This window comes from Cervus canadensis, chromosome 15 (genome assembly GCF_019320065.1).
Source record: "Cervus canadensis isolate Bull #8, Minnesota chromosome 15, ASM1932006v1, whole genome shotgun sequence".
NCBI lineage: Eukaryota > Metazoa > Chordata > Mammalia > Artiodactyla > Cervidae > Cervus > Cervus canadensis.
The window spans coordinates 3,137,809-3,165,351 of record NC_057400.1 but is presented as its reverse complement, the minus strand read 5'-3'; the positions used below and the strand labels follow the sequence as shown (position 1 = coordinate 3,165,351).

At 38.5% G+C, this 27,543-nt stretch overlaps 1 protein-coding gene across 1 annotated transcript in view; it reads left to right on the top strand.

Moving 5' to 3' along the window:
- Positions 1-20,461: 20,461 nt before the first annotated feature.
- The window catches only part of CNTNAP5 (contactin associated protein family member 5), a 995,095-nt gene continuing 988,013 nt past the window's right edge, over positions 20,462-27,543 (top strand). The window contains exon 1 of the mRNA XM_043488200.1: positions 20,462-20,543. Within this exon, the coding sequence (XP_043344135.1) occupies positions 20,462-20,543 (82 nt within the window). The remainder of the gene's footprint in view (positions 20,544-27,543) is intronic.

The window sequence follows — 27,543 nt, the reverse complement described above, 5'->3', positions numbered from 1 at the left end:
CTTCCAGGATAATCTTTGCTATTGTAATGCAGTTTCCATTTTCCTACCAGATTAAGATCATGAAAGCACAACTCTGATCCTATTTAACTTATAAGCATCTTCATATATATCACAAGAACATTTGTATGTTGAGCATCCATTGCATGCCAGACGTGGTTTCATGTTTTATCTTACACAATTATTGCAGAAATGCGATAATCACCCCCATTCAACTCATTAATCTCTTATACATAAGGAGGTAAAGCAACTTTTTCCAAGTTAGATAGTCTTAATGGGCAGAGTTACACTTTTGAATATAAACTGCCTTGACTCCAAACCATTCCATTTCATTCTGTCAACATTCTTATCCATTAAGAAGTTAAAATGATAGATGAAATCTGTAAACTCCAAGTAATTAAGCCAGCTTGAGCTCTGTGAATGGTTTAGATTTTGCACACTGCGAAAGATTTGTCTGAATTAAAATGTCCGAGTCCCAGGCACCTTGGTGTCCGTAAGAAATCATTACAATTTAACACATCTCCTAGATATATTTAGAATGGCAAATTGTAGGCATTTTCCGCTAGCTGTTTTCCCCCCATTTTCTCCTTAATATAAATCTGGCGTGGGTAAGTGTGGGTGAAGTGAGGTAAACCACTTTTAAGTGCAAAGGTGACATCGCAACTCACACTGCAACTTGGTGACCACATTGTCAACAGGCTTAATTTAAGGAGCCGGTAGAAAGAGTGCTTGTATACTTTTTTAAATACAGCAGTTTTATCTCACTCCTTTTCTCACTTCTTAATTCACAGTGTGATATGTTTAATTCTTTTTTTTTTTTTTTTTTTAACAGGCAGTGCTGCTGTTTGGAAGACGCACTTCACACTCTCTCTTTTCCAGTTTGCTCACCCTTTCAGAAAAACATTGATCAAAACTGCCATTATATGTCTTACGTCTTCTGTCCTCCATCTTGTCTCCTGAATTTTAATGTCTCACTGGTGACCTTTCTTTTTAAAAAGCCCAACATGAAAATAAAATATAATCAATCAATCTGCGCTCACCAGTGTTTTAAATATAGTTAAGTACATGTGATGTTTATAAATGGAATAGATTAAGTTACAGGAGCTATGATTTTCTTAATAACTATATCATTCAACCATTCAGCCTTTTTTGTGTGTGTGTGCAACTAGCGACACTGGCCATTTCATATTTATTTTAAAATCTATTTTTCCAGTTGTAAGTTTTAACTTGGAAAATTCAATAAACTAGAAAACTCCCATCACCAAAAGAGAAATTCTTTCAGAGTTTATGTCCATATACTTTACAGAGCTGTTTACATACACTGTGTATGTGATGTATCTTGATTTTCTAATACAATGAGGCATTTCTAATATTTTTGCAAATATTGTTAATGACTATTGTTCTACTCCATTTTGCCTCAGTTTACCTACTCAATCTGCTATGGTTAAGCATTTATCTTCCTTTTATATTCTTTTGGAGTAAATACAGTTTTGCTGTGGATAATGTTCTAGTTATGCCTTAAGACAGATTCCTGAAAACTCGGATTTCTGGGTCAAAGTTTAATGTTGTTATCAAGCTTACAAATACACATTGTGAGGTTGTTTTCCAAAATTATTATACCATTTTAGGATTTCAGCAGTGAAAGACTATTAGTCATCTCACTCAAGCAAATGTTGAGATTGCTTAAAGCAACAGCCCTCAACATTTTGGCACCAAGGACCAGTTTTATGGAAGACAATTTTTCAATGGGGCTGGGGATGGGGGATGGTTTGGGGATGATTCAAGTGCATTGCATTTATTGTGTACTTTATTTCTATTATTATTCTATCAGCTCCTCTTCAGATCATCAGGCATTAGATCTTGAAGATCAAGAACCACTGGATTAGAGTAAATTACATCGTCCACTAGTGATTAGTCCATGTTAAGCAATTCCTGTGTTTTTAGCATTTAACTGCTGACTTTTATTTTTTAAGTGCTTATAGAGGTAATATTTATTCAGGAAGCCTTGCAAAAAAAAAAAAAGGTGAAAAAGCTATTATTAGACTTATTCACAGGTGACACATTTGATGCAGATGACAGTCAAAAAAATGTCCTGAGGTCATTCAGGGGGTTGCTGAGATTAGGTCACATCCTGCAACCCTCAGTTCAGTTCAGTTCAAATGCTCAATCATGTCTGATTCTTTGCGACCCCATGGACTGCAGCATGCCAGGCCTCCTGTCCATCACCAACTCCCGGAGTCCACCCAAACTCATGTCCATTGAGTCGGTGATGCCATTCAACCATCTCATCCTCTGTCGTTCCCTTCTCCTCCCACCTTCAATCTTTCTCAGCATCAGCGTCTTTTCAAATGAATCAGCTCTTCACATCAGATGGGCCAAATATTGGAGTTTCAGCTTCAACATCAGTCCTTCCAATGAACATTCAGCACTGATCTTTGGGATGGAGTGGTTGTATCTCCTTGCAGTCCAAGGGACTCTCAAGAGTCTTCTCCAACACCACAGTTCAAAAGCATCAATTCTTCAATGCTCAGCTTTCTTTATAGTCCAACTCTCACATCTATATATGACTACTGGAAAAACCATATCCTTGACAAGACAGACATTTGTTGGCAAAGTAATGCCTCTACTTTTTAATATGCTTTCTAGGTAGGTCATAACTTTCCTATCAAGGAGTAAGCATCTTATAATTTCATGGTTGCAGTCACTATCTCCAGTGATTTTGGGGCCCAAAAATTAAAGTTTGCCACTGTTTCCACAGTTTCCCCATCTATTTCCCATGAAGTGATGGGACCAGATACCATGATCTTCATTTTCAGAATGTTGAGTTTTAAGCCAACTTTTTCACTCTACTCTTTTCACTTTCATCAAAAGGCTTTTTAGTTCTTCACTTTCTGCCATAAGGGTGGTGTCATCTGCATATCTGAGGTTACTGATGTTTCTCCCAGCAATCTTGATTCCAGCCTGTGCTTCATTCAGCCTGGCATTTTGCAGGATGTACTCTGCATACAAGTTAAATAAGCAGGGTGACAGTATACAGCCTTGACCTACTCCTTTTCTTATTCAGAACCAGTCTGTTGTTCCATGTCCAGTTCTGACTGTTGCTTCCTGACCTGCATACAGCTTTCTCAAGAGGCAGGTCAGGTGGTCTGGTATTCCCATCTCTTTAAGAATTTTCCACAGTTTATTGTGATCCACACAGTCAAAGGCTTTGGCATAGTCAATAAAGCAGAAATAGATGTTTTCCTGGAACTTTCTTGCTTCTTCAGTGATCCAGTGGATGTTGGTAATTTGATTTCTGATTCCTCTGCCTTTTGTAAAATCAACTTGAACATCTGGAAGATTATGGTTCTCATACTGTTGAAGTCTGGCTTGAAAATTTTGAGCATTACTTTACTAGCATGTGAGATGAGTGCAATTGTGCGGTAGTTTGAGCATTCTTTGGCATTGCCTTTCTTTGAGATTGGAATGAAAACTGACCTTTTCCAGTCCTGTGACCACTGCTGAGTTTTGCAAATTTGCTGGCATGTTGAGTTCAGCACTTTCACAGCATCACCTTTTAGGATAAGAAGTAGCTCAACTGGAATTCCATCATGATCTCCGCTAGCTTTGTTCGTAGTGATGCTTCCTAAGGCCCACTTGACTTTGCATTCCAGGATGTCTGGCTCTAGGTGAGTGATCACACCATCGCAATTATATGGATCATGAAGATCTTTTTTGTACAGTTCTTCTCTGTATTCTTGCCACCTCTTCTTAATATCTTCTGCTTCTGTTAGGCCCTTTCCCCTCTGTCCCATCTGGCCTTGTCTGAATCATAAGACCCTTTGAACACACTCATGCAGAGAGATTTACACTCCCAAGGTCCCCAATGAGCAAAGCTTTTCTTTTTTTTCTTTCCTATTAAATAGATCTTTTATGATCAGTCCCACTAAATCTTTTCAGAATATGTCTAAGGTCACACACAAAATACTGCTAAGAGCTGAAATAGCCATTTAAATTATTGGGCCAATTCCTTCACTTTACAGAAAGAGGCAACTGAGGAGGGGACAAGTGGCAGAATCATGATCCTCCTGTGAAGAGGTGCACACCCATCCTGCTAGTAAACCTGGGGTGAATGTGAAGGAACGATAGGCCAAACCCACATGTGTGCCTAGTACCCAGAGGAAAGTCAATCACACTGACTTTCTCAGATTTCCTCTCTCGTATTCTGCCTTCCTTGACTGCACATTGTTACTGTGAGATTTTCATGGGAACACGCAATGAAATCTGACTTCTACCTCCTGCTTCTCATAAGAGGTTACCTAATTTGTAGATTGACTTCATATCATTACCCAGAGAACTAAAATGCTAACATTTTAATTCATTCAGTCATCATCACTGGTTACCTTTGGCTCTGTAATGTCCATTGCTATATTTTGTAATTATCTTTTTAGACCTTTAATAGATATAACAACACTAAAGAAACTTTTCTAAAAGAGATCCCACAATGTTTTTACTATAGCATACCTATTTAAATGTTCTCATCCCATTATATTATTTCTATTATTTGTGATATATTATGATTGCATTATATTATTCCATGTTATTTGAATACACAAATAATATACATTTGTATACTACATATATATGTGTATATGTATATACACACACCCAGAAATATATATGCAAATATATACAGAGTTCAGTTCAGTTCAGTCAATCAGTCATGTCCGACTCTTTGAACCCCATGGACTGCAGCACACCAGGCCTCCCTGTCCATCACCAACTCCCAGAGTTTACTCAAACTCATGTCCATCGCATCAGTGATGCCATCCAATCATTTAATCCTCTGTCGTCCCCTCCTCCTCCTGCCCTCAATCTTTCCCAGCATCAGGGTCTTTTCCGATGAATCAGCTCTTTGTATCAGGTGGTCAAAGTATTGGAGTTTCAGCTTCAACATTAGTCCTTCCAATGAACACCCAGGACTGATCTCCTTTAGGATGGACTGGTTGGATCTCCCTGTAGTCCAAGGGACTCTCAAGAGTCTTCTCCAACACCACAGTTCTTCTGTAGCAATTTTGGAGCCCAAGTCTGTCACTATTTCGATTGCTTCCCCATCTAATTGCCATGAAGTGATGGGACCAGATACCATGATCTTTGTTTTTTGAATGTTGAGTTTTAAGCCAGTTTTTTCTCTCTCCTCTTTGACGTTCATCAATAGATACTGTTGATAATTTGCTATTTATCCTTCTTATTGTGCCTTTGTGCATTCCAGTCACACAGCATTCATTCCAGTTTACTGAAAATGTTCAAGTTATTTCCTAGCACATGGCACACAGACTCATAACCTTGGGCTGTTCCTTCTCCTAGAGTTTCCTCTTTTGTTTTGTAAGAGATGAAATTTTACTCATTTTCAAAAAATGACTCAAAAAACCATAGTCCTGCTGAGTTCCAGGAAATGGATTCCATTTCTTCCTGCTCTACCTTCAGCTAGCATTTAGTTTATATTTAGTAGATTTGGTGTCAACCTTACCATCCACATATAGAAACATTCTGAGGACAGGGGACATATCTATTCATCACATCATTAGAGCAACTGGTAAGTGTTCAAAGTGTTTATTGAATATAATAAGTCCAAATTGTTTGACTCCTCCAGACTCTATCTCTCAGCAAAATGTTTAACACTGAATCAGTAACTGGGGCTCTAAAGATAGAAGAGCATCAAACACATCTATGAAATCTCCCCCTAAAGAAAATATATGTAATTCTTTTATCACTGTCCCTATGATCTACTACTATGCAGAATTAACCCATGTGGGTAGAAAAGGGTATAATAGCAAGCCATTGCAAGACGGTATGATAGTAGCTGAAAAACCTGCATTACTAAATTAGTCCAAATAGGGAAATGGTTAGACCTGAGACAGAGTGCCTGAAGAACTATGGATGGAGGTTCACGACATTGTACAGGAGGCAGCGATCAAGACCATCACAAAGAAAAAGAAATGCAAAAAAGGCAAAATGGCTGTCTGAGGAGGCCTCACAAACAGCTGTGAAAAGAAGAGAAGTGAAAGGCAAAGGAGAAAAGGAGGATATACATATTTGAATGCAGAGTTGCAAAGAATAACGAGAGATAAGAAAGCCTTCCCCCAGTGATTAATGCAAAAAAATAGAGGAAAACAATAGAATGGGAAAGACTAGAGATCTCTTCGAGAAAATTAGAGATGCCAAGGGAACATTTCTTGCAAAGATGGCCATAATAAAGAGCAGAAATGTTATGGACCTAACAGAAGGAAAAGACATTAAGAAGAGGTGGCAAGAATACACAGAAAAACTGTACAAAAAAGATCTTCATGACCCATATAATCATGATGGTATGATCACTCACCTAGAGCCAGACATCCTGAAATGTGAAGTCAGGTGGGCCTTAGGAAGCATCAGTATGAACAAAGCTAGTGGAGGTGATGGAATTCCAGTTGAACTACTTCTTACCCTAAAAGATGATGCTGTGAAAGTGCTGCACTCAATATGCCAGCAAATTTGCAAAACTCAGCAGTGTTCACCGGACAAGAAAATGTCAGTTTTCATTCCAATCTCAAAGAAAGGCAATGCCAAAGAATGCTCAAACTACCGCACAATTGCACTCATCTCACATGCTAGCAAAAAATTCTCCAAGCCAGGCTTCAACAGTACGTGAACCGTGATCTTCCAGATGTTCAAGTTGATTTTACAAAAGGCAGAGGAAACAGAGATCAAAATTCCAACATTTGTTGGATCATCAGAAAATCAAGCATGTTCCATGAAAACATCTATTTCTGCTTTATTGACTATGCCAAAGCCTTTGACTGTGTGGATCACAACAAACTGTGGAAAATTCTTAAAGAGATGGGAATACCAGACCACTTGACCTGCCGCTTGAGAAACCTATATGCAGGTCAGGAAGCAACAGTCAGAACTGGACATGGAACAACAGACTGTTTCCAAATCAGGAAAGGAGTACATCAAGGTTATATATTGTCACCCTGCTTATTTAACTTATACACAGATTCCATCATGAAACATGCTGGGCTGGATAAAGCACAAGCTGGAATCAAGATTGCTGGGAGAAATATCAATAACCTCAGATATGCATATGACACCACCCTTATGGCAGAAAGTGAAGAACTAGAGAGCCTCTTGATGAAAGTGAAAGAGGAGAGTGAAAAAGTTGGCTTAAAACTCAACATTCAGAAAATGAAGATCATGGCATCTGGTTCCATCACTTCATGGCAAATAGGTGGGGAAACAGTGGAAACAGTAATAGATTTTATTTGGGGGGGTGTCAAAATCACTGGAGATGGTGACTGTAGCCATGAAATTAAAAGACACTACTTGGAAGAAAAGTTATGACCAACCTAGACAGCTGAGACATTACTTTTCCAACAAAGGTCCATATAGTCAAAGCTATCGTTTTTCCAGTAGTCATGTATGGATGTGAGAGTTGGACTATAAAGAAAGCTGAGTGCCAAGGAATTGATGCTTTTGAACTGTAGTGTGGGAGACTCCTGAGAGTCCCTTGGACTGTAAGGAGATCCAACCAGTCCATCCTAAAGGAAATCAGTCCTGAATGTTCATTGGAAGGACTGATGCTGAAGATCCAATACTTTGGCAACCTGATGTGGAGAATTGGCTTATTGGAAAAGACCCTGATGCTGGGAAAGATTGAAGGTGAGAGGAGAAGGGGACGACAGAGGATGAGATGGCTGGATGGCACCACCAACTCAATGGACGTGAGTTTGAGTAAACTCCGGGAGTTGGTGACGGACAGGGAGGCCTGGTGTGCTGCAGTCCATGGGATAGCAGAGAGATGGACACAACTGAGCAACCGAACTGAGCTGAACTGAAGGAAATGAGATATTTTGTGAATTTCACCAAAGTTACCAAAGTGTTTAATTTTCTTCTCAGTTACAGTACGTTATTAAGTGATGCTGTCATCTTTCTGGTTTCCCTTGAGCACATTTGCTCTGGGCTTTCTTTATTCTGTTTATTAGCAGACAAATATTGTTATGTGGGTATTCAAATGCTTCAGTGATGGTGAGCTGAACTAATTAAAATCCCCCATATGAAAGGTTTGAGCAAGATAAGAATGTATACATACTTTATTCATAGATACCCTCTCTCCTGAATTTAATTGAATTTCATTCAGTTCCATAAATCTACAATTCCACACTGATGATTCATAAACTCATGTTGGATCTAGCTCTTACTTTAATCCAATGAAAAATTGTTTGAGAGTCAAGAAATGGATTTTGAAATCCATTAATCAGGTTTTCTGATGAAAAATTGGAAATACTGTTTTACCATAGAATTCCAAGAACTCAGCAAGGACATTCCTAAGGAACCAACTGAAGTTTCTCAGTACTGATATAGGTGATGCTTCCTGGAGTTATAGAGGTGGAATGATTATTTCCTAAACCAGGAAATAACATCACACAACAGAAAGAAGATTGTGTTTTGGGAGGCAGGATCAAGTCTGTAATTTCAGTGATGCAATTTTTCAAAGATGCATTTTTCTAGTAAATGTAGCTCCAAACTTGCAAATTTCAACCTCTACAAATCTGATCTTCACCAATCTCATTTTGACAAAAATCACTGACCTGGGAATTCTCTTGTGGCCCAGTGGTTAGAATGCCGTGCTTTCAGTGCCTGGCCTGGATTTGACTCCTGGTTGGGGAATTCCTGGAGAAGGAAATGGCAACCCCTCCAGTATTCTTGCCTGGAAAATCCCACAGATGGAGGAGCCTGGTAGGCTATAGTCCATGCGGTCGAAAAGAGCTGGACACGACTGAACAACTTCACTTGGGGAATGAAGACTCCAGCAAGCTGCACAGAAAGAAAGAAGAAAAAAAAAAAAAAAAGCCACTGACCTACAAATTTTTGCTTTTACTCTAAAATCTTCCTTAGATAAATTGCTTCCCACTTTGTTTTTCCCATGACATATTTTTAAGACAGGTCTTATCATGCCCATTTCTTTGGCCTATGTTGAAAACAAATCCTCTTGGAGGGTGAGGTCATTTAGATTCTGAAATCTGCTATTAATTCTTCAGGAAAAAAGTCATTATCCAACAGAAACAAATTGCCATACAAAGGTCAAGATTTAGAAAATTTTCATTGGTCACTCTCTGAAGTCTTATGTCGCCAAGTTAGTACAGATATAATTGATAAAGACAATAACTTTAATCTTGCCATAACTGTGAAGTTGTGCTCATAGAGTAAGAGACATTAAATGATCCCAAACAGGCCCTGTTGGAAGTTAAAAGTGTCACATCTCATGACACCAAATTATCAATGGCAATAACATTAAATGAGTGTTTCAGGCACTAAGTATTGCATTTCATTTACCTCACCTCTGATTTTCACAACCACATGGTGCCATATCATTTTACAGATAAAGGGAATTTAAATGAGTTGCCCTCCATGTCATGAAAGGAAAGTGAAAGTTGCTCAGTCGTTTCTGACTCTTTGCAACACCATGGGCTATACAGTCCATGGAATTCTCCAGGCCAGAATACTGGAGTGGGTAGCCATCCTCTTCTCCAGCGGATCTTCCCAATCCTGGGATCAATGCCAGGTTTCCTGCATTGCAGGCAGATTCTTTATCAGCTGAACTACCAGGGAATCCCCGTGTTACATGCCTAACATAAGATTAAAAATTAGTATCTACCCAATACTCTGAACATCAGATCTCAGATCCATAAGCTGTTATTCCCTTGAGTAATTTCTAAACTGAAAACTTATGTTAAATAAAGGAGTAACATATTATCTCTGTAACTACTAATGCATCTATGAGAAATTATCTGAATGGTATTTGGGGCCAAAGAACTATGAAATAGGAATCCAGGAGTCACTCCCTTCCTTAAAAATAATTTAAAATCCCTATAATAAATTTTTCTTCTACAATAAATGAGACATCCTTGACACTTTTTCTACGTTTTTGACTCTCAGCAAACCCGCTTTCCTTTTGGAGGCCACTAGTAACTCTCCTGTCTACTTCCTGCCAGTCTCTTCCATCACATGTTACTTTACCTAGGTGTGTTTTTCTGGCCTCAAGACAAAGCAAAGTCGCTTTCCAGGTGTGATTTCCCTTTGGCTTGGGTTTGTTCTTCCTAGTATCTGATGCAACAGTAGGCAGTTGTCAGAAAAAAGAAAAATAAATAAAGGGGCAAAAATTTTAAATCATGAGTATTCATGAGTCTCCACTGTCTGCTCACTTTCTGGACCTGGACGTATTCTCATGTTGATCCAGGTGTTGGTGAGTCAGATAGCTTTGGGGCTAAGACCCTAGAAAGAGAGAAAAAAAGAGAATAATTGAAAATAATTGCCAAGTAAGTCAATGGGGAAAAATATTTTTTTTTATCCTAAAATAAAATGTATATAGTTTGGGACTTCCCTGGCGATCCAGGGCTAAGACTTCACCTTCCAATGCAGGGAATGCAGGTTCGATCCCAGGTCAGGGCCCTCAGATTCCACATGCCTCCTGGCAAAACAAAATAAAACAAAACACAAAACAGAAACAATATTGTAACAAGTTCAATAAAGTATTTAAAAAATGTTCCACCTCAAAAAAATGCATACAGGAGTTCTTTACACTTCTTTGAAGTTTTCATTAACTTTGGAAATATGCCACAATAAATACTAAATGCAAACATGCATGAAAATCTGCAGTCAATACTGAGAAACAGGAGTTTATGAAAAGGTAATCAGAATCTTCAAAGACTGGAAGAATAGGAACCATAAAATGATGCTTTAAAATTTTAGGGTCAGTGAAAAAAATAATAATGTGAAGTTCTGAACCCAACTCATTGAACAGAGTTGAGTTAACATTAAACAACTCTAATAAGAAGCAATAAATCTACATATCTAGTTGATATTTTCTAAAACTTGCAAGATCATTTTGCTTTTTTGTTTTTTCCATTTATTTTTATTAGTTGGAGGCTAATTACTTTACAATATTGTAGTGGTTTTTGCCATACATTGACATGAATCAGGCATGGATTTACATGTGTTCCCCATCCCGATCTCCCCTCCCACCTCCCTTCCAGTCCCATCCCTCTGGGTCTTCCCAGTGCACCAGCCCTGAGCACTTGTCTCATGCATCCAACCTGGACTGGTGAGCGAGATCGTTTGGTTAATTGACTTATGTTTTGTTAATTGACTTATCCCATGGCATCCTGTATGGCAAAATATCTTGATAAAAAGTGTTCTGAAGTGATGAGTGAATCACATTGTATCATCTATGGTATAGTACTTCCGTACATTGTACTGTGTCCTAGGGTTGCACTTAGTAGACAGGGGTGAGTCAAGAGTCATTTAGCAAATAATTTAGGCTTTGCAGATCCTATATTTACATGGAAACTTCTCAACGCTGCAATTCTAATGCAAAGGCAGCCATAGATAATACATAAACAAATTAGCGTGGCTGCATTTATATATTTATGTATTTATTTCTTCTCTTTAAGTCTGAATTATAAACTAACAATATTATATCTGGTTACTAGTTTCAGGTGTACAGCACTGTAGTTCAGAAGTTTTTCAGATCACACTCCATTAAAAGTTATTGCAAGATAATGACTATAAGTGTTATACGTGCGTTCTTGTCACTTATCTGTTTTATATGTAGCAGTATTTGCATCCCTTATAGCCCTAATTTACAACTCCTCCCTTTCTTCTCCAATCAGTAGATGTTTTTATATCTGTGATTCTGTTTCATTTTGCATATACATTCATCTGCATTCTTTTTTTAGATTCCACATGTCAGTGGAATCATGATACAGTATGCGTATTTACCTACCCTAAATTATTTTTCTAAATTTTACAGTTTCAAAAAAACTTTAATTAACTTCAAAATTAGCTTCAAATTAACTTTAATTAGCTTCAAAAAAACTTCAAAAAAATTTTAAAAAACTCTAATTTTTCCTTTGAAAGCTCTAGTGGCATATATATTTTTAATAAAATAATTTATTCAATATGTAGGATTATAAAGTTTATTATTTTTGGTCATGCTTGATGTCTTAATAGATAATACTAGAGTTATAAGGAAACATTTTAAATAAGTCTCATACTTATTTTAAATAAGTTCCTATTTTGTTGCCTCCTGTTGCATTTGCTCTTCACCTTCTTCCAAAGGAACAATTATTAAACAACCTACAGATTTTCTCACACTGCTGCTTCAAATATGGTGTTTTTTTTTCCTACTAGTTCCTACTAGTCAACACACCCCCTGCTGGTTCTAGTCTAACATTCATTCCACCTTACTAAAAATGCCAATAAAATGCAAATCATAGATGTTTTTCACTTGTGTTTTTTATGCTGATTTAAATGCAAAAATGATCAAAGGACATAAGTGCTATGGATTAGGTTATATAATGAAATAATCCTTTGAAATTAGCTCTTTCTCCTTGCAAATAATTTATTTCCTTAAAAAGACACCTCTGGTAAAGTTAAAGTTTTGTACAAGAGTTTCCATAGTAGTGGTTATCACAGATTTTATGTCCAGATGTATGATGAGAGGAAACACTTTGCTTTTATGAGTTGCCGCTGAGGTATTTCACAATATGTTAACTCTGCTCACACCCAGAGTCTAGACATTTAAATGAAGACTTGATTTTAAATTCCCACTTTGCTTTTCCTGAGACACTTTTAAAATAACTACTTATAGTGAAGCCTTGGAAAAGGTAATGATGTCTGTCCCTGACCACCATATAAATACTGTTGCAGTAGGCGTATGATGACCCTTTTCCCTATCTTCTGCTCACTCCTGACCTGAGACTGAAGACTGCCCTTCCCCAGGCTGATAGGAGGGAGGACCATACGTATTAAATTCTGTGACTCTCTCTCCTTTGTGAGGATGTACTGAAATTGCACCTTCAATTAAAGCAATCCTATGACTTTTGCTTCCCCAAAGTGAATGCCTGGACACTGAGAGAGCTACTGCCAATCCCACCGTCTTATAAGACAGGTTATTATGTTCACACTCTTAATTCATACGCCAACTCCAAACTCTCAACATACCAACGTGACTTACTTAAAGGGTGTGCTCCTAGAACTGAACAGATGTCACCGCCTTGTCATAAATTTTAACAAACTTGGTGATATCAGGTTGGCTTTTGAGACAGCTATTCCCTGAGAGACAGAGAAAAGTGGGATAACAGTAACCCTAAAGATAATTGTTTATAGTAGAAATAAAATTGTTAATCATATTGGAGCTCAAATGAGCAGATTAAACAGAAACACACTCATACACACAGATTCACAAAGTTTAGTAGCTTTATTTCATTTCTGAGCATTTGTGGCACTGAGCAAGAGCATGATAAGCCAAGATTCTGGAATCAGAACCTCTGTGCTTCTATTTAATAGCTTTGTGCTTTGGGCAATGTTACTTAAATTTCATGAGTCTCAGTATCTTTATCTGCCAAATGTAATACCTCTCTTAGAATTTTGTTGGGAATTCTAAAACCGAAAACAAATTCAAGATGTCTGCTGTCTGTTGATATTTAATAAATGTTCTATTTTCTTCTAAAGAAATTAACTAGCAGAGGCTTAAGCAATACAGATGTTTATTATTCTAGAGTGGAAGTAACTCAATATTGTACTGAAAACCCAGGAACTGTTTCTCTGCTTTTTGCCAACCTAAGTCTTGGCCATCTCCTCAGATTTCCAGGTTGGTTACTGTACATACAAAGCTCATGCCTTCATGTATATTGGCCATGCTATGCAGAAAACTGCTGGAAAATAAGATTTTTATTCATACAACTCTCTCTCTTCCCAGAGAAGAAAATATTTCTTGCCTGTTCAGTCTTATTGGTCAGAAATGGGCCACAGGCAATATCCAGATAATCATTCTAAAAGGGAAATGCATTATAATTGCTAAGGTAGGCTTAATGAAATGATTCCTTCAATAGCTTGTTTTGCAATCAAAGAAGAAGTCTAAATGGCTGATGATCCCAAAAAAAAAAAAAAAAAACAACCCCATAATGTCTGCCATTTTGATGGATTTGGAAAAAAAAACAGATTCTTTTCTCTCCCATAAGTATTCATTATTTATGTTTATATATGTTATTTTACCACATAGAAATTCTGGGGAGTGTAAGAACCTAGAAGACAGCAACATATATAAATAAATCTCATATGTTTAACCAAAAGTAAATGATACAAATCTAGGCACATTATTGTTGCTCAATAAATTATTTGATTGGATTATTGTGATGTCTCTGGATAATGATTAAGCATATTTCCCATAGAATGGGTAACATTTTTAGGTAATGCCAGATGAATATATGACAGATATAGTGGATAAGGGCTTGATAAGTTGATTCCTTTGGGCTACAATATTAACACACATTATAACTTGTGCCATATAACAGAAATATTTTCACATGTATCATTATATGCACTATGCAAAACTGCCTAAACTAGGAATTACCAAATTCACAATTTACAGGTGTGGAAGCTGAATCTCAAAGATACCTAAGGTATCTTTTTCAAGGTCTCATACCTAAACTGTAAAGTCAAGGCTAATACTCAAGAGTTTCTGATTCTAAGCCCAAAACTCTTCATTAAACTACCTCAAACAGGTTTCTTCTGAAACATGATATATATTAAAAAATGATTCCTAAGTAATTGTAGGCAGCACGTCCTTTAGAGAGAGTCAGAGATAAGTGGAGGAGACCATTTTTTCACATATGTTTCTGGATGCGTTATGGCTGGATTTGTGCAAATCAAATATAATTATATAGAAACTTGAGAGAGTGAATTTCTCCCCTAGAAAAATCTGAACATCTGAGAAATATATGGCTTAGGAGAATGAACTATCAAAATACTATTCTAAACTGCATCCCCAATGATTTTACATATAATTTACACATTGATTTCCAAGGATAAATGCCCTCAAAAGAGCCTTTGAATTCTGATGCAATGGAGGTTAAAGTGAGCAGGTGGGTAGCATTAAAAAAGTAGACAAACCTTTTCATATCTAACATTATCCATTCATCAAACATTTCTTGAAATTCTGCATGTATACTGAAGACTCAAAGTTGAATACTAATTGATAAATTACTGTTCTTGAGAAACTACTCAGAGTTAGGAAAATATGTGAACAAAAATATTTCACAGAAATTGATAAAGAGTTTGATAGAGTATTAACTGAATTTGGATTGAATGACAAGTGAAAATTAGCCAATTGGGAAGAAGTTCAGAAAAGGACTTCCCTAGTGGCTCAGACGGTAAAGCGTCTGCCTACAAAGTGGGAGACCTTGGTTCGATTCCTGAATCAGGAAGATCCTCTAGAGGAGGAAATGGCAACCCACTCCAGTACTCTTACCTGGAACATCCCATGGATGGAGTAGCCCGGTAAGCTGCAGTCAGTGGGGTGGCAAAGAGTCGGACACGACTGAGAGACTTCACTTCACTTTACTTCAGAAAAGGAAGAAAGAGGAGTGTGTGAAGACAGTATGGCATGCTACCAGCTGATAAACTTGCACCTCAGGTAAAGGTATTTACAGCGTTGCTCTATTTGCAGGAGATACACTATAGATGGCTCATTTTGATATAAAGGATGAGCTTGCAGTGATAAGATTGAGTTTGGGGTAGAATTAGGAGACAGAAGGAGTGGGGGAGAGGCTCAAGTGAATTCTTCTCAACATTTGACTAAAGTCCATTTGCTTTAATAGAATAGTCCACTCTTCTGCGAAAGTGGAATTCTGCGTTCATTACCCTAAGATTTGACTTTCTTGTTAAGGCAAATATACCTGACTTATTCTGGCTTGAATAACAATCTTCATGGCCCAGCGTGACTCAAATCCATTTACCCCCAAAGAGACAAGGAATCACTTCACAATGCCAACTATAAGTTTTCATTCCCAAAGGAAGCAATCTTTGTCAATTTAGGAACTTCTACAGTATTTATTATCTGACACTTAATCACATGCTAATTTGTATTGTTATCTCAATATTTAATGTGTTGACATCATATTTTCCCCAATCATTTTTAGCTCAATGAGAACAAGTTTGGTTTTTTTTTTCCCTCATTTTCTACATTACATAAATATAGCATATGTAATATTGGATACAAACTATAAAATGGGGAAAAAAGAGGAAAATTGAAACATTTAAAAGGAGAAGAAAGCATTAAAGGAAAAGTAATTTAACTTTCTGTTTCATCAATATTTTTTAAACTATATGGGTGGCAACAGAAGTTGCAACAAACTGTAATATATGAAGTTGAAATAATCCCAAAGTACTGATATCCAAAATGGGATAGCATACAATGACTGATGCAGACTCCTCTCCCATCCATATCAGGTACCCATATGTCATATGATTTTTTCCTCTGGTGGCTCAGCCGGTAAAGAATCTACCTGCAATGCAGGAGACATGGGTTCGATCCCTAGGTTGGGAAGATTCCCCTGGAGCTCACTCCAGCATTCTTGCCTGAAGAGTTCCATGGACAGAAGGCTGGCGGGCTAGAGCCTATGCGGTAGCAGAGTCTGACATGACTGAGCAACTAAAACATTCACTTTGTATTTGTAAAGATAAAGGAAATATGAGCGGAGGTTTAAATTTTCAAGTGTTATATGGTCTGAGACTGTTAAGCCTGTATGATATTTAACATGTCAGTATCTATCTCCTCCTAGGATCACATCTATGAAATGGAAATGACAAAACATACCTTCCATATGTCTCACAGAAGGATTACAAAATCAGTGATTTACATAACTTGCTGAATATTCAGAAGCTAAGATTCCAGTTGACAAATGACTATTTCCCTTCTACTCTCTTAAGGGAAAAGTAGGAACACTCAAAGGGAAAATTAAAAGGACAGGAAAACTCAGTCCCATCCACTTTATTCCTTTTTAAAGATCTCAGATATGTTTGTCTTGAGATGTTCAGATTTATCATTTTAAAATGCAGACATTTGAGGATTTCAATTATTTGTTTTTCCCCATTAGCAATCAATCTGCTCTACCTCTGCAGAATTTTTAACCCTCTTCAAAACAAAGTGCTCTGCACGTATGACATTTTTCTTTATAAAGCTACAGGGGGGAAAGGGAGATTATTTAGCTTCTATTCCACCACTCAAAAGGTGGATTTATCAGACTAAAAGGTTTACAAAAGAATTTCAATAAGTAAATGTCAATCTGGCTGCACTTTTGATAGTGATTAATATTCTAGGGCTAATAAAAACTTGTTGGCAAAATGCCCCCAGAAGATGGCATTGTTTACACTATTGTCAGAGAAGAACAGCTGTTTATCCCTGCTACATCCAGAGCTGCCGTATTCTTACTGAAATGTTAACAAATCTTAGACAAACGTCTACTGTTTAAGGCTCAAATTTGCTCTGAGAACAGGTGTGTTTGAGAGAGAGAAAAAAAGCTACAACTGTAACTAGGATTTTAAATGAGGTGCAATTTATATACTATACATTAAGCCTGCATATGGACAATTAAATGAAGAGTTCCAATATTTACTAATAACTTGAAGATCATTCACAGTTCCAGAGCTTCATGTAAAAATTTTCCATGATTGCCTTTCAATGTATATTCCAGGCACATTTTACTGACACAGATAGATTTCAGTCACGCTGTCAGAAAATGGAGCAACATCTTCCATAACTTTTGAAATACTTAACTATTTTTGGAGAGGAATAGGAGGTAGGTGCAGGAGGTAGGAGAGGGGGAGAGGTGTAGTGGAGCGTTAAACTCGTGAGCAAAGACCTGTGTCCTCTGGTAGCATTTTCTCATTTATAGAAAGAGAGGTCTTGAAATGTTGGTAAAGATGTGAAGTTGGGTAAATCTCACACATTGCTGGTGGGGAGGGGCATAAGAATTGTGAACATTTTATAAAACAATTAACAATACCTACTACAGTTGAAGATAAGCATTTCCTACATTCCAGAAACCCTATTCTTAAGCACATAATTGAGAAATACTAAGAGACCAGTACAAGATTGTATAGTTTATATTGAGAAAAATCTGAAAATAATCTATAGATTCATAAATAGATGTGTTAAGGAATAAATTGTGGCATATTCATAAAATGAAATATAATATAGCAGTTAAAATGAAATAATTATAACTATTTGTATTGAAATGTATAAATTAAATATATATGTGCATATATATATATACATATATTAAATGTTGAGTTGTTGAGTAAATTGCAAGGTACAAAATAGAAAAGTATGATACCATTTATGTATTGGCTAAAGACAATCTAAGCAATACTATATATTGTTCAGCAATGTAAATATGTTTTTTAAAATATAAAAACAATGAACAGGAAGGGAAGTGTTTACTTCTAAATATGGGATCAGGCAAGGATACAAAAAGGACTTAAAATATATTTTTACTATTTTATTTATTTTAAGGTCATATAAATATTAAAGAACATGCAAATCTGGACAATAGTTTCTAGACTATAGTATGCTTAAGCTAAGCACATAGATGTTTTTAAACCTGGAATCCTGGATTTCAATAGGAGAAGGCAAGTCCATGCTTCTAGACTTGGAAACCCAGCCCCCTCCTCACTCAGACCCCTGCCAATTGAGCAGCTTCTTGGATCTCTTCCACTTTGGTATTTTGTGATCTCCTGGTCATGGCCTTTCTCCCACAACTGCAGCCTGTCCTGGAGAAGTATTCTGGTTGTCCAAGAATCTAGAAACTAGCACAATTATTTTCAGGTAGAAGCTTAGAGACAAGAGGATCATTTACTTACAACTGAGAGGACCTCGGAATTCTTCTCGCTCTATTAAAATAAGGGTGTCGCTAACCCAATTCTCATTCAACTATAGATTAATAATCCAATGACGTGAGTCCAGTTCTAACCAAAAGCATAAGGCTAACTTCAGGATTCATGCAGAAGCTGCTTGAGTCCCAGCTCAACCTGCTGTAGCTATGCAGCTGGAAGCTGAGGACCAAGGTTTGTCCGGAATCAACAGTAAAATAAGTCTTCGTATTTGTTACTGCTGAGGGAAATGGTGGGGGAGGGGGAGGAAAACGGAGACATCAACTTCCTCTGAAGTGACTCCATCCCTAATAAGCTCAAGTAGAAATCATTATGGCTCCTCATTTTGTTAAGGTTTGACAGTTTTCTGACAGCTTCCAATAAAAACAAAATAAGCTGATTTATGGTCAAGCAGGGGTGGCACAGAGTCGGACACGACTGAAGCGACTTAGCAGCAGCAGCAGCAGGAGAAACCCCAGTTGTAAACTAGACGTCAAAGGTAAAACCAGGGTTTCTAATAGGGGGCCTTTAGGAAGAAACCAAAACTACTATTTCCCCATCCTTTTAAATTTAAATCCAATCCAGAGAAGCTTTCAGATCTAGAATCCTATGAGTCAACCAGGACCCCCACCCTGACTCTCATCTACCACGCCCGATCTGTCTTCCCCTCTCTCTCAGATGCCAGGAACCTCCTGGGCTCCAAAACCCAAATCACCAAACACCTTGCGGTACTTGCCCAAAGCTACGTGCCAACAGCGAGGAGGGAGACGCAGACCTGGTCCGCCGTGAAAGGATGAGCCACGGGAGATGGGAGCTGGGTGCGGGGTTGGGACCACGTTAAACCGCTAGATCAGAAATCCCAATATTACCAATGCCAGTCAGCCTTCCATTCTAGAGAACACACCCGGGGCAAATTCAATCGCGTAATTCAATAATTCAAGTCTTCCCTCGCCTCTTAAAAAAAAAAAAGAAAGAAAGAAAAGCATCTCGTTGTCAAGCTTTCCAAAGGAAATTCCCTCTTGCTAATGCGTTCTGTCTTCCAACTCCTGTTAGTATCCCTTTAGCATCGTTCTTCGAAAACCTGGTTTAAATATCAATGCTTTCAAGCATCCCCCACACTGGGGGGCAGGGAAGGAGGGGAACCAGAGAGACCGAGGCAGAGATGGAGATGCGCGGTCCCTCCCCGGTCCCCTCCAGGTAGCCTGCGCGCACCGAGGCGGCGGGCGGTCGGGGTGGAACGCGCCGGAGCGGGGCGAAGACCCGCCCAGGCTGCTCTTATAGGAGAGAGCCGGGCGGGCCTGGCCGGGGGCGGCGCCGCGCGCCCCACTCGCCTATAAGGAGCTGTCCGCCGCCCGGGTGCTGATTCCAGCTCTAGTGGCTCGCGAGGGGCGTTCGGCTGTCCAGCGAGCTCGGTGCCTGCTGTGGCTTTGGGCCGGGTTTGCACCTTTAAGGAGGGGGGACGAGGAGGAAGAGGCGAGCGAGGAAGGGAAGTGCAAGCCAGCGGCAGTTGCGGGGACAGTAGCTCCGTCGGCACCTCCAGAGAAGCCCCCGCCACGGTTTCAGTAGAGCGTTTGGACAAGGGATGGAGTGAAGCCGCGAGCGCCTCTCCACGGGGGGGGTGGGTGGGGGTCAGACTGTGCAGAGAAGAGAGAGAGAGAGAGAGAGAGAAGAAGCCTCGGCTGGCGCCTGCGAATTTGGAATTCGATTGGGAGGGACCTCTTACTCGGGGGAAATGGATTCTGGACCACGGCTGACCAGCGTTTTCACTTTGTTCTTCTCCGGCTTGTGGCATTTAGGATTAGCAGCGGCAAATTGTGAGTACCAGGAGCTTGGGGCGGGTAGGTGAGGTGGGAGACCCTGGCGTTTGGAAAGACACTCAACTGTCCAAGCGTGTTCAATTGTGTCTGCTCTGAGCAGAGGAAAGGGGGGAAATGCTGACTGGTGTGTTTCTATTGCTCTAACCATCCCAAAAGTTAGCAGAGCTCGAAGGAGCCAGCCCCTCTGGATTGTCTGCCCTTCTTCCCGAATCGGAAAGTTCGGGGGAGAAGGGAAGATTTTCTTCCCTCAGCCTCCCGCCAGCTCCGCGTTCTCTGCCTGCCTGGTCACAGCCAGAGCTTCTCCCCGGAAGGGTCCCCGATTCGGGCTCTAGGCAATAGGGGCTGATTTTCCAGACACAGAGATGCTCCCAGCCACCGCACTCGGTGACAGCGGCTCCTTTCTGAATGCGGCAGCCTCGCTCCGATTTGCAGTATGCCCTGTGCCTCCCCGATCCATGGCTTTCAGCTCTCCCCTAGGCAGAAGGTTCCAGTTGGGATACCTTGAAACCAACGGTCATCCGTTTAATAGGGTTGGGAGTTTGGGCCTAAAAGTCATGGGCCGATGTAGTCAAACCACAAGATCAATGGCTGCCCCTGTTATAGGAGGAAGAGCTTTGATGCACACTCCACCCCCAAAATCTTTGTGCCAAAGAACACATAATGAGTATGCACTAAGTGTACACTCTGCCTTCCAAGCTCTAACCTCGGCAAGTGCAGGGCATTTAATTTAATAGGCAGGAAAACTGGACACCTGGGGATCCACCACCTGCACTGTGTATTTAAAGAACCCAGTTAGTCAAACTTGAATAAATCTCTGGAGCCATCAGAGGTGCAAGCTCAATTGCTCAGCTGCAGAAAAGGGAAGTTTTTCCAGCTCTGGAAACTCCTAAATGAAGAAAGAATGCAATTAAGCCATCTGTGTTGTTTCCAAAGATGGTTTATCAAGTTTCCTCAAGGTTCTGGGTTTCCTGCCTTATCTACTAACTTCATCATGAACCTCAGTAATATCCAACCAAATTCAAACTGTTCTGATACTTTTTTCTTATTTTTGTGGTGTGAACCGTCACTGTTGGAGAAGAGTAGGAAGGCCACTTACTACTTACAAGTTTCTCTACCTCACTCTCCACCCTCTTAATCCAAAAGGTCCTTAAGAAAGAGATACTCAGTACCTCAAGGGAAAACAATTGGAAAATGTTTACTGCTAATGATCCAAAGCTGACCCTGTGCTCCTATCTGGGATTGGAAGTTTGGGGGATCTGAAATTGATAGTTAGTGGAAATGGATTATAAAGATTTTTGTTAAAGTCTGTATTTTAAAGGTATGCTGAAGAGGTCAGCCTCTTTAAAGGGGAGGAACCAGAAGGCTTTGGTTCAGAAATAATTTCAGAGAATAGATAAGGACAGGATGGAATCTAACATTTCTCTTCTCTTTCTCCTCCTCTTCTCCCCACATCCTCCTGCTCCTCCCCCTCTTTTTTTTTTTTTTTTCTTTTGTAAGTAAAATTGTTCCCATGGTACTGTAGAAAAACATCTAAGTGGTTCAGTAAGAGGAAGTTAGGCATGGTGCTGAGTTCGCTGTCTAACTCCTAGAACACTAGAGGTCAGTATCGTCCTAATGATGCGAAGGTGTGGCAGTGAAATAGCTGTGCTTTTACTCTAGCACACCTATCTGAAAACAGTTAATATTTTGAAGATCTATGAAGGAAAAATGAGGAATAGGTGTGAAATAAATAGAACGTACTCTATAGGAATATGGTTTGGGCTTCCTTACGTAGCATCTTAAGAGCAAGGAAAAAAAGAAAAAAAACATAGGATGAGTTTTTCTGTAAATTAACTGAATTATAGTTAATGTTACAATAGTGTTCATAAAATGGTATGAGCTTAAGGCTCATGCTTATCATTACCGATGCAGCAATAAAGCTAATTCTAGGCATTTAAAATAAAACCTTGTGATAATGAGCTTTAGTATTTCATCACTGACAGTGTAATTTCCCTATTTCCAATCAGCATTTCGGTTGAATGCATGCTGCTTGCTAAATATTTGGGGGTCGATGTTCTTAAACAATAATGTTAAATGCTTTTATTTTGTCAAACAAAATGTATTAATTCAGTGAACAATAGAATAGCACCAGAAAATTACTTTGAATTCAGTCCTGGTGGTCTTCCAAACCTGTGATGCAGAACCTCTAAGAAAAAAAAAAACAACAACAACATTCCACAATTCTTCCAGACTTCTGTTGTGCACATACTTAATCCATTTATTATAGTGTTTTTGTTTACTTTTTAGCTACAATCCATTAACATTTATATGCATATATCGGCAAAGAGAAATCTTTAAAATTGTCAGTTTTTGTAAGTTTATAGATAATTTGGAGGATTTCCCCCCAGGATTGTTATTTCTATATTTTCAAATAATACTTCAAGTCATTTGTGACAGTACTCTTGGAAATGGATTATTTACCCAAGATGCTCCATGGAATACTTGTGAACTTTGTTCAACTAAAAACAACTTTTAATTGTTTCTAATCTTCCGGCAACAATTTATTATTGCTAGTGCTGTGTATGTGTGTTTAATTTTCTCATAATCTGACCAAAACTTGGGCATTTAGCTGCAAGGGGAAAATGAATTCTTGCTCAATTATAGATCTCATAAGTTTCTAATTAAACAAAATTAAAATAAAGTCAGGTTAGAAGGCCAGCTACAGTATAGATAATATGAATCTGTGAGAGAACGTAATTACCAACCAGTAATAAAAACTCTGGAAATTCCCCCATTTCAGATTTTCAGGATATTAAACAGCTACCGTACTTCCTTTGGGTTTACCCTGAGGGAATTAGTTAATTTCAAATATAGATATGATAGGCCAGTGTTTAATGAAAAAATCATTTTACATGTAATATCAGCTCTTTTGACATAAGAAGAAATGACATGACTTGATAGTTGGTTAGAGTGAAACTAGCCCTAGTTATGCCACAGCTAAGATGCCAAACACCCGTCAGGTGATGCATCATTTCTGCTCTCACAGCTCAGGTATAAAATAGTAACTGAGATATGTATCTACTCCCAAATAGAACAGCAGCTCAAATTTTTACAGAGGAAATTCTTCAAACAGGTACATTAAAAGACATGCTTGCATTCGGAAGACAAGAGGAATGCAGGGGACACTTATAGGGTCACTGTTCACTTTATTTTACAATAATTGGATGTTATGTGATTATAAAGAGCCTTAATTCTGACCAGTCACTTGGATGATCTCTAAGCATCTTTTCTCTTTGTTGCTACGTATTAGGTCCACACAGATAACAGCCAGGAGAGAAAAATCGAAAACTCTTTACTCCTTTCATCACAGGCAGAACTTTATCGAAAATATAGGAAAAAGTCAATCATATTCCTAAAGATCTTCAAATAAAGAGATGCACTGTACCTTGAGTTTTCTGAAGCTTATGCACAAACCCAATCAATACATAGTATTATAAATAAACAAAGACTAGATTCCTTTTTGCAGGAAAGTGTTTGCCATTTACTTTTTTGTGGCATTTACATTGCAGTCATCAGAAGTGAAAGAAACATTATATTGCTCACTTGCAAGAGTCCTGAAGATGTTCCCATGGTTGAATGGGCTGGTCTTTGACTATCCATATGGATTATTTTCCCTTTCTCGCCACATAGTCCCTGTCTCCAAACCAGATTCATATTTCCACAACTGGAAAACAGAAAATGTGGACTAGCAATTATCATACAAGGGTATATACTTTAAAAAAAAAAGTCAGTTTCTATAAGAATCACCTTAAGTCACCCCCATGTCTTATTCTCATTCTCATGAATGACTGAAGTCTTCTAAATTGCAGTTTTCCTTTCCCAGCTTCTCTTGCCTTTCCTTTCCTTAATGGGACCCAGTTTTCCTTTATTAGATTGCTTTATTTTTCAGTGTGTGCCCATTTGTTACAAAACAAAATAATGTGATGGCATTAAAAATGTTCCTAAAACTTTTGTTTTAGTTGGTGAACAAAAAGCTCTTTATCTTGTATGCCAGAACTCTGCTGAAATATGACCTATATATACAAGCCTAATTATCCTTGTCATGTAGGACAGTGGGGAGATGGTCTAGTTACCTTAAAGGTTAGAGTACAATCATTCATTCAGAAAGGCTTTATTTTAAAGCTTCAGGGTTCTCATTAGACACTTCTGGGATGATACTACTCTAAACTGTTAAGCAATTATACTTAGAATAACAACATGATAGAGTTTTAATTCCTACTAGCTGCTAGCTGCTATGGACTTAGTATCTCTCAGTCCATGTGCTGGGTTCATGCAATTTGGCAAGGAAGTACAGCTAAGTAGACTTTATTAAATACAGTTTACAGATGAGTAAATTTAAGGTTAATAGACGTTAATAATTTTCCCAAGATCATAAACTCAAGGAATGAAAAAAATCAGGATCTGGACCTGTATCTGTCTATCTTCAAAGATCAGACTCTTTACAAGATATGAAATTAATCCCCATGCATTCTGATGGGGTCTCTGTGTGAGCATCTGAAGAAAGTTGCCTTGGTATCTCTGTAGTTAGTCTCTGCAGCTCTATTCATAACAAAGGTCATGGAGGCAGCTCTTTCCACCAGAACCAGCTCCTGAGCTTTACCATCAAAAGCAACCAAACAATTGGAATCTGCATTTGATGCAAAATGCCAGACATTGCAATAGTCAAAGATTGGAAGCCTTATATCTGGATGAACACCAGATGTTCTGTTTTTCTTTTACAAGTTTCAGTTTAAAACTTGATGAGGAAAGGGTATAGCCTTGAAGATGTGATGAAGACGTGGTGTGTGTGCAAACACACGTACACACACACTACCATAAGAAGGTACCTCTGTTGGTATCATGTCTTGTGAGTCAATAGATGTCAGACAAAACTATTAATTAAATAGCAGGTATAAGCTTCCTTTCTCAGCATTGGGCTGGTCCTGAACAGGCTCTGCCTAATACTCTAAATTTTGTGCCATCCTCCCATATTGTCTAATTTCCAGTTTCTGGAATCCCGCATCCCACAGACAAGCCATGCTTTCTCACGTTTCCTTGTGTTCATTGGCGTATGCCTGTCTACTCGGTTCAGAACGTCCTTTCACATTTTTTATCTTCTGTCACTGTCTCCATCTCCCCCTGGAAAACATCCACACTTTCCCCCGGCTAGGTCACATGTCCCTGTATCACTACTGTATTCCCACGGCACTCCCAGTCCTTGTCTCCCCAGCTAAACGTGCATCTCCCTGGTTATCATATTTTATCTGAATATCCATAGTCAGTGCCTGAAATATATGGATGAGAGAAGAAATGAATGGGTTCCAACTAAAATTTTTCACTTCTAAACCAAGATCTTTCTGTGGTCTCACTACTAGAGTCTTTTGAAATGTATTTTTTTTTTTCAAATAAAAAGTATTACTTATTCTAGTTTTGGAGATGTTAAGAAGATGCTAGAATATGCAGTTTTTAAGTGAAAAAGCAGAAGTTTAGGTCATTTGGTTGGATTTGGAGCTGAAGAGTGGGCTTCTACATTTACACAGGGCTGCACATTTCCACGAGTTCATTGCTGACATGACCTTATTTCTGCGTCAAATGGCTCTTTGTTCCTAAAAGAGAACATCTTCCCATTCTTTGACCTTAAAACCAAATTTGAGCTAATTTTATTAACTTGCTTTTGCAATTTTAGTGAGAGTTTTCTATATACTCTGAAAATACACAGACACATAGTGATATAAAAATCCTTCATAACTCGGTGTTCAGTATAAAGAAGAAATGTTTAGATTTCATTTAATGGGGTTCTAGTCATAAACTACTGGAAAGATCTTATCTGCTTACAAACCTACAACACTGCCCTGCTAACATAACCCTGAGTGTCTGATGTCATCTTCTTATGCCGTGGTTGGGAGAAGATTTAAGTGTCACGAGTTTATGTGTGTTACTCATTTGAAAAATTTTGTTGAAAAAATGAATCCCAACAAAAATTTCTCTTTCTTAAAGTCAAGTTTTCTTATGAAGCTGGAGGAATAAAGATGCATTAAAAGATAGAGGCCATGACCTCAAGGAACTTTAAACATGAGCAGCCAGCAAAATAAATCTTTAATCACATCAAAGTGATAAATGCTATAACAAAGGTAAGCACAGGTGAACATCTCAAACTGGCTGGGGCATCCATGCAGGCTCTCTGAGGGAAACAGAATGTAGAGTCAGACTTCCCAGCTGGGGAAAGGAAGGGAGGTATTAGAGGTTTTTTGTGTTGTAGTGATTACTTGCACGACATAGGCCTGCAGATAGAAGAAGAAGCTGGATAAGTAGGTAAACATGGGAGTCTCTGATTTTTACTGTGAAAACTATAGAGGGTACTCAAAATATTTTGAACATGTAATTAAGTAATACATAATCAGATTTTTGTGTTTAAAAAATCACCATATGAAGGAAAAATTAAAATGATCGAAGGCTAGTCAAGAAAACCAGTGAAGAGCTTATTACAATAACACAGGTGATAATTAATAAGGGCCTACGGAGGAAAGTTTTAGAACCTGGAAAGGTCGTAAAGAGTCAGAAAGAAAATCATGAGCCAGGTAAATTCAAAACCAAAGAATCTATGAGCTAGTAAACTCAGAGAAGGCACAGATTTGTGGTTAAAATGTATTTTATTGCTGCTTCCATTGTTTTTGACAAATGAGAACTAGAAAAGGTGCTCAGTTCTCTGAAATGAAGTTCTTCTCAGGGAATACCAAACAACCACACTCTCAGTGCAGTATATTTCATATTTGCATGACACCACATAGCACATGCTGTCTGTATCCATCATCCTGATGCATCTTGCAGTCTGTAAATTATGCTGGTTTTTGTCAGCAGAGTGAGAACTAGTCATTAAGGAAGGAGCAATTAAACCTCAACCCCCCACCTTCTCATCCCCCTCTGGCAGGGAAGTAAGCCAGGGATCATAACTACTACCAGTGGCTGCTCTGGGGAAGGA